The sequence below is a fragment of the Protomyctophum parallelum genome (assembly GCF_964188405.1).
Source record: "Protomyctophum parallelum genome assembly, chromosome: 9".
NCBI lineage: Eukaryota > Metazoa > Chordata > Actinopteri > Myctophiformes > Myctophidae > Protomyctophum > Protomyctophum parallelum.
Window position 1 is genome coordinate 9973589 of NC_139706.1, and position 8796 is coordinate 9982384.

General features: G+C 41.8%; 1 protein-coding gene across 1 annotated transcript in view; it reads right to left on the reverse strand.

The window, feature by feature from the left end:
- The window catches only part of LOC310864008 (mitochondrial intermediate peptidase-like), a gene marked incomplete at its 3' end in the record, with an annotated part of 52817 nt that extends 44570 nt beyond the window's left edge, over window positions 1–8247 (reverse strand). Inside the window, exons 1-6 of the mRNA XM_083772540.1 lie at window positions 7595–8247; window positions 6266–6439; window positions 3772–3860; window positions 3375–3461; window positions 2346–2409; window positions 1216–1398 (exon numbers count right to left, since the gene is read on the reverse strand). Of these exons, the coding sequence (XP_083628666.1) occupies window positions 1216–1398; window positions 2346–2409; window positions 3375–3461; window positions 3772–3860; window positions 6266–6439; window positions 7595–7753 (756 nt within the window). The 5' untranslated portion in view covers window positions 7754–8247. The remainder of the gene's footprint in view (window positions 1–1215; window positions 1399–2345; window positions 2410–3374; window positions 3462–3771; window positions 3861–6265; window positions 6440–7594) is intronic.
- Between the last annotated feature and the right edge of the window lie 549 nt (window positions 8248–8796).

The window sequence follows — 8796 nt, forward strand, 5'->3', positions numbered from 1 at the left end:
TGTTTATGCTTCTAATCTGACAAGTACCAGTATTTACATAAACACTGATGTATGTGCTCTGTGGCCTTCGTTTATGTGGTGGCTGGTGGGGTGGGTGGAAGAGGGTGAGCAAGCTATCTCTGTATATGTATGCATCTGCATATAATCTGTATCTGTGTACTGTATGTTTCCATGCATCTGGTTCATGTTCATATGGGTCCCCCTTGAAAATGAGATGCTGTATCTCAAGGGGCTATACCTACAATAAACATCACACCCGTGTGAAGTCAGGGGGAGCTCTTATCATACATCCTCATGGCGTAACGTAATGTCGATTTGCTCAGACACATATGACGTAAATTCTACATTAATTGTCAATGTGAATGTAGGACGATAATCAAAATCTACCAAGTAACTAGTAGTAACGAATGTACTACTAGTAAAATTCAAATAAATGTAGTGGAGAAAAAATACAATATTTGGATCCGAGATGTAGTGGAGTAGAAGTAATACTAATAGTACTGGAAATTGGAAATACTCAAGTAAAGTACAAATAACTCAAGTACATTGTACAGTACTTAAGTAAATGTACTTTACATGAACAGATTTCTAAACAGGTAGGGGGGGGAGAGTGCATAAGGATTGTGCTTGATTCAGCGTTATTCCTTTAATTTAATCCATATACCAATGGCACCCCCTGCTGACGAATACACGCACAACCCCCATATGGACAGAAAATAAACACAGGCCCCTGTTTCACCGAAAGAACTTTGGTTCTAGTCTAGAACAGGTTCCGTTCTGGATTCTTGGCACATTGGTGCTTTCACCGAACCGACGGCAGCCATTGTTTGGTTCCAGTTCCTCCTAACCAACTGTTAGGGTTCTTCTGAACCGATTCATTTTCAGTGGAAACACTCTGAACTGGTTCAATATTAGGCAGGGGAAAAACAAGAACCGGACTGGTTCGATATGACAAAATAAGGTTTACTGATCTGCAGTGGTGGATTTTTGGTATTTGTACTTTACTTGAGACTTCTAATTTCCAATACTTTTCAGAGGAAAATATTGTACTTTGACTCCACTACAATTATTTGAGAACTTACCTACCCTGAGTGGCCATGGTAAAATAAATTATCTCAACCAGACAAGATGATTATTATCTCGTCCGGACAAGATCTATCTACTGTAAGTAAAACATACGAGTACTGCTGAGCTGTAGCAGAGCAGAACACATACCAAGTCGTCCGGGGAGTCGGCATACAGTCCTCCGACCTGGATGAAACTGCCCTCGTTTCCAAAGTGCTGATGGAGATGCTCTGGAATGGCGGACCTCGCGATCCTGTTGGGCGTGTGAGAGCCCACCAGAAACTCGTGGCTCAGAGCCAACAGCTTCACGTGGAGGGCCACGGCCTCTTTCCTCTGAAAACAACACACATTAGTGAATCAGCTTCACGTGGAGGGCCACGGCCTCTTTCCTCTGAAAACAACACACATTAGTGAATCAGCTTCACGTGGAGGGCCACTGCCTCTTTCCTCTGAAAACAACACACATTAGTGAATCAGCTTCACGTGGAGGGCCACGGCCTCTTTCCTCTGAAAACAACACACATTAGTGAATCAGCTTCACGTTGAGGGCCACGGCCTCTTTCCTCTGAAAACAACACACATTAGTGAATCAGCTTCACGTGGAGGGCCACGGCCTCTTTCCTCTGAAAACAACACATATTAGTGAATCAGCTTCACGTGGAGGGCCACTGCCTCTTTCCTCTGAAAACAACACACATTAGTGAATCAGCTTCACGTGGAGGGTCACGGCCTCTTTCCTCTGAAAACAACACATATTAGTGAATCAGCTTCACGTGGAGGGCCACGGCCTCTTTCCTCTGAAAACAACACATATTAGTGAATCAGCTTCACGTGGAGGGCCACCGCCTCTTTCCTCTGAAAACAACACACATTAGTGAATCAGCTTCACGTGGAGGGCCACGGCCTCTTTCCTCTGAAAACAACACACATTAGTGAATCAGCTTCACGTGGAGGGCCACCGCCTCTTTCCTCTGAAAACAACACACATTAGTGAAACAATTATACTACAGAAAACTATTTTATTACCAGAATCTTGAGTCCTTTTTGATGAACTAAGTAAAAATTGTCGTTAGAAGCAAAGCTTGACAATAAACAGTGCATCAAGAAAAGTCTATAATCAGGTCTGTATGAGCCAATTAGAATTACACACAAAATGTCTTCAAATGCCCCCCAAAAATAAAAAGTATAATAAAGCCGTTTTGACATCCACCTATTAACAAGTTAATTGTCCTCTATGCAGGAATTCACCTAATATATAAACTTTTTAAACACTTTCTTACCAGTTTGTCTGGGAGGTGAATTCCACTGATCTCGAAGTCGAACAGGAACAGCTCCGCCACTCGTCTAGATAGGAAAACAAGGGACACAGACTCTCCTTTCAACAACATTTACCGTTTTTGTTACTGAATCTTTTCTTGACCACAAACATATTATTTTTTATTTAGCACATTTGATGCCTTTTACAGAGTCAATTAAAATCCAACCATTGTCTGCCTTTGTTGGAATTTTATCGATTTTTATTAGGGGTGCACGATTATGAAATTATGACCGATCTCTGATTATTTGCAGGGTATCTGCAGATACCGATTCTGACCGATTCCAATATTATACAGAGGCCCCTATAGGGTAGCCCAGCGCAGTGGTATATTAGTATCACAACGCGAAGCTACTTATAGGGGGCTTGGCCCAAAGCTTGTTAATTAATAAAGTATTCAAATCAATCAATAAATAGCCTATACTCTTTTCCAAGTGTCTGTTTAGTACACAAATTAAATGCAGATTATTTTTTTAATTTTATTTATTCTTTGCTGGTGAAAACCGATAATCTGTATTATTTTGAGACCATTCCGATACCGATGTGGCATTTTTATGGCCGATATGGCCAATTCCGATTATGCTACCGATTAATCGTGCATCCCTAATTTTTATCGATATGAGAACGGTTTAGCTGAAAATCGACTTTTAACAAATAACTTATAACATTCTAAAATTATGAATAGATAAAACCCAAAACTAAAATAGAACAAAACAAAAAAAAACAAATAAAGAACATACTGAAATTCCAAGTTAACCCAAGATACAGGCATCTAGTGCGAATATTGAAATCTAATAGTGTGGGGAAAATACCAATTTTATTTCACCTATTCTCAAGTTGAAACAATTTCAAGTAACAAGTCTGATCATTTAACCAACATTATGGAGCAACTTAATGCTTGATACTGAAGATAATGTCGCAGCTCGACAACAGGTCGGTGCTAATAGAGGTCAGTGCTTGTTTAACAGGTCTCCACACACAACCTAAATATTACCTCGTGTCAGGGTCCAGCTGAGATACAGTATCTGGATTTCCTAGCAGGGCCTTTAGGCTTCGACACAGCTCCACATTGGTGTTGAGCCTGAAAAATACAGAGATACAATTCTAAATATACCGTATCATGTCACATGCAATAATACAATATTTTCCAGTTTCCTATAACTAGTGTTAAGTTTCACTCTCCTCTGGTAATGATTTCCAAGTGTTTTTCAAGGGTGTGCTCAGTATATCCTTTGCTAAGCTCTGATTATTAGTATGAGCTCAGCAACAGTACGATTATGGCCTCCTATGTGTTTGATTTAGTATACTATACGGCAACGCTGTGTGTATTGTGGTGTATTAGTGCACAACCAGGTTCATTCATGGTGAGATAAATATTGCATTGGACTTACTTCTCTACAACTGTGCCAATCTCCACACAGGTCTTCTCTGCAGCCTCACGGTAGGCTGGATCTGGGTGGGCCACTTTCACAAAGTCAGCCTGGTGAAAGTAGGACATATCATCATATCATCAAATGCACTTCCCATTGCAGTCAGAACTGCAGACTCACGCCCAATCTTCCGCCGTGGTCTGAAAACCCACCCACCTCTTCAGACTCATCTTAGCCCGTTGCATTTGCCGTGGCACTTGCCCTAGCCTCGACGACCTTACAGCTTATGTAACTTAGGTGCTATTTACACGAGGATGGTGTTCATATAAAACGTCAAAATAAAGTATCGTTTGCTGCTGTCATTTAGACGAGAACCGTGTTCTCAGGAGGTGAAAACGCAACGAAGTGAAACCGCCTCCCAGAGTGGAAATCTTTGAGAACGCCGTTTACTATGGTCTCCATATAAACAGGCAAAACGGTGAATCCGCAAAACTTATGACATCATGGCTCACGTTGGCTCACAGCGCATATGTTTATTACATTGATGCAGAGCAATATCATTATGATATAATGGAGTTCCTGAACAAGCCTCCCTCCTCGCCTACAAAGTGATGCTCATCAGCGATGTTGAATGTAAAACCATGATGTAAATAAAAAGCCTTGTGATAGACGGCAGCCGCAGCAGCAGCGTTTATTTAATAAATATATATCATCCCGTGGCGCGCCCAGAGCAGTGTTGCACCGCTTGCGTCTTCTTCTTGTACGTGGGTGACCTGTCTATTTGGCAGCCCGTTATCGCCACCTAGCGACAGTATAGCATAATAGCACATTATATCATAACGTGTGCGTTCTCGTGTAAAGGGTAAGAAAAAATGAGAACGCAACGGGACTTTGACGTGTTATATGGAGATGGTCGCCGTCTAAAAGAGGCCTTAGATAGCATTTTTATGTAGACACAGCACTCTATAGTGTATACGCATGGTATAGATATTCCACTGTATGATTCATGATGACTATTTACTTTTATATATTTAATGTATTACCATGTTTTTGTTCTTGCTTACTGTAAGTTGCTCTGGATGAAGAGCGTCTGCTAAATGCCTAAATTGTAAATTGATTAGCAACCGATGTAATCATTATAGCTCATCATGCTAGCCCTCAGGAATTGACCGTTTTTAGCCAATATTGCAAACTGTGTGCAACTCCGGCCGACAGGTGAAACCGGTTTAGCCGACTTGCTAATAGGTGGCAATTTAAAACAAAGGAAGCAGAAATGTATGGGGCACACAATTGGCAGGTGGTGTGATGAATTACCACACCAATCGCAATGCATGTGTCAATTGTGTGCCCCATACGTTTGTGCTTCCCAAACATAGACTGTTCCCAAAGGAAGTTTTCATTTGTTCAGTCCAGCAGTCAGTTCGTTTCGGGTCCGGCCCCATCGAGGACAGAGAATGATGTGCACTGTGCAGCCTGTGCACTGTGGAAAAGTGGAGATATTTTACGAAACACGTTTTCTGCCCGACATTTTGACTGGATATGAAACTAGTGGACTCTTAAGTCTCAGGAATTCGTTATTGAGTGACACATGCAGCGCGACACATTAATAGCCCGCCTAGATCAGTCTGCTAACCGAGCGGGGATAGGACCGATAGATATATGGCTGTGTATTTGGAATATATGAATTGTAAGTAATATCACAGACATTCTAGGGCTATTGTACATTTGCTTTACATTCTTAACACTGGACCACCACATGCCAAAGCAAACTCTTTCTACTATCAATCAACCTCATTTGTGTTGGTACAGTACTATACGCAAACTCAATTTGGTATCATTAATGCGCCATATTAACCCATCAAGACCTGGAACGCATCCGTGTCACCTTAGCTTTTAACCACTTTAACTATTATTTTTAACTTTAGATGTTGAAACATAGCAGATATACAAAGCTCATAGCTACGAGCTTGTAGATCTGCTATTTTGGAAAAATCGTGAAAACGTGTGCAAATCTTTGAATATATATTCTTTCACAACGTTTTTGAGGGGCACTAGCCCCTCTTATGCTCAGCTTTGTGTGCGTGTGAATTTTAGCGATGATTTGATTGGCTGGTCACCACATAGTGATGATTTGATTGGCTGAGAAAAGTACATATTGAGGATAAAAAGTGAGGCCAGAAAATTTAAGACGCCAATTGTGATTGGCCGGAACCACATTTGTGATGAGCACGGAATGTGATGTATGATGATGTATGATAATAAGAAAGAGCACCTTCAATTGAATCACTTCACACGAGTGTGGTTTTTAACCTATACCTTTGCTTCTGGGGGGGGCCCTGGAACAACATATTTTCAGATGGGGGTCAGCGGCCAATTACAAATAACTGTTGGGGTCTTTGACATGAAATTGTTTGAGAACCCCCAATATAGAAACACAACGATTTAGAAGACATATGTAGAATCTGGTCTCAGGTCTTCAATGGGCTAAAATATCTTGTATCCTGAGCATCCTTACCAGGTCAGCCACTTTACACAGACCATCCGAGAGCTGGTCAAAAGCCTCCACCGTCTCGGCCCCTGGGATACAGCTGCATGTTTTGTCTACCAGATCCCGAGTTCTCATCAGAGCCGCTTTTGTTGCAACCTCGAAACCGGCAGGTGACGTCAGCTCCGGCACACCAAACAAACCCTGAGAATGAATGGAGGTCAAAGAACGTCAACATGGGACATGAAATGGGACAGCCAGGTGGACTATATGCTGACCTCAGTCAATAGAAAGCCTTTTGTCCTATGTCACCTGAAGAAGTCAGACCCTGAATTGGTACCGATCTACACAGGCTATGTGCACCCGGTGCTGGAGTATCTACACTACAGTATGCAGCCCTCACAGTTCCTTGACTGTCGGCCAGACTAAAGCCCTAACCACACCAAAGGGTGGAGACGGTTTTAGCGTTGTCCCAGCGGTGTGATACTGTATGTCCTGTTGCACATTGACGCGCGTTGTCCCTAGTGAATTCAATGGCCCAAACCACACCAAAGGGTCACCACCATGCAACTCCTTGCAGCCGCTTAGACCCAAGGAGTTGCATGGCGACCCTTTGGTCGGGTTAGGGCTTAAGGCCCAATGATTTGCCATGCAACTCCTTGCAACCAAACAGTTGTGAGTAGTTGCATGTAGTCGCATGAAACCATTATCCCCAGTGTGAGTTGCAAGGAGCTGCATTGGTGTGACATGTCCTTAAAACTGTTTTGTTGCAAGTAGTTTCATTGGTGTGACATGTCCTTAAAAGTTATAACCGTTTTGTTGCAAGTAGTTTCATTGGTGTGACATGTCCTTAAAAGTTATAACCGTTTTGTTGCAAGGAGTTGCATTGGTGTGACATGTCCTTAAAGGTTATAACTGTTTTGTTGCAAGGAGTTGCATTGGAGCGGTTTGGACCTAAAAGTGACTGGAAAGAGTTCTGAAACGGGCTTGCAAAATCATACATGGCCGAAGGTACTCTGTGATGATCATGCTGAAAGCTGAACAAACAAACATTTAGAACAAAAAAACAAGAACAGAAATATCGAGACATCTTGTTTTAGAATCTTGTTTGTACTGTATGTCTATATGGGGCGTTTTTATTTTTTTCCACACATTTACAGCAATGGTAAGTTATTGAATTCTTATTTGACCTTGCAGGAACAATGACTTTGAACCCTGTCACACTCACAGACCACTGTACAACATGTCGCTGCATAGAATAGGTGCCTGTCATTGCTTATATATTCTACACTGAACTCAGTGCAATTAGCCATTCAGCCACTGAAGACTAGACTGAAATGAATTATACAAAGTACAAACCACGTTGTTGTCAGACAGCTCCAGTCTCCTCTGGGGATTTGTGTTGAAGGCAGCTCCCACTGGGGACCACGTCGTAACATGTTTCCGAGTTCGGACATATGGTGCTATTCCTTTGTGCTTTGCTAAGAAAAGCAATCGTCTGACTGTGCACGCAGACATGATTTCAGTCCAGTTTTTGACTGCAGTAAACGCCGATCGAGCCGCCAGGAGTTCAATGTTTGTTCGGCCACCAAGGACCAGCCCCGCAGTATCAAACTTTAACTTTACAATAGCATTCAAGGTGACAAGTAAAAAATAATGCTGTCGTCAAAATAACACGCGTCCTCTGTGAAATTAACAACAACCTATTGTGTCGTTGCTTTCTGAGGGTGCTCTGTCAAACTCAAACTACTAGTAAACATTGCTTCCACATGTTAGCATTGTCATATCAAGGCTAATCTACCCGAGTGTTTAGGTCTTGTGTTTTCGTTTGACTGCCCGTGGCTACGTTTAAATTTAAAAGAAAAGAGTGACGTTTAACAACGTCTAAAAAAATACAAAGAGCCCATATATAGATGCTACTACAGTTTCAGAAGGTTACAAGGGAGTCCTCATACATTTTGAGTAGCCAATGTAATAACATATTGTCGAAATGTACACAGACGAAAAACACTGCACGCATACATGCCTGGTTCTTTGTAATGACGTAACAGTGACTGTTACGGTAACACACGAGCGACAATATTTTTGTAGTTTCTTTCTGCAGTGGGACGGACCTCTTATGTGCCTACAAGTCAATTCCAATAGAAAATCAGATTATACTGATAGTGGTATGATATCCCGTAGGATTTTTGTGCTAAAATAGATTTTTTTTGCAGATCTTGGTTCAAACTCCAAACTATGAGAAAATGATGGGGTTAAAATTTTCCGGACCCCCACCCCGTTGGGCCGTTTCTGGGGCTGTCATCTATTTGGGACCTCCCAGAACAGCATGCCAGCCAGTTAATTTTCATAATATTAGAATTGTTTTGTATGTTTTAAAACATTCTGAGTTGATTTCTTAAACTTTTTAAGTGTCCAGAAGAATCTTTATTGACTTTTGATAGGGGTGTTCGTGTTTTACTGTTTCCTCACCTGGGTGCCCCGTGCCCCCGCACTGACCCCTGTGCCTATAAATTCTCATTACATTCCTCGCTCTGCTCCTGTTCCAGAATAACGTCAAA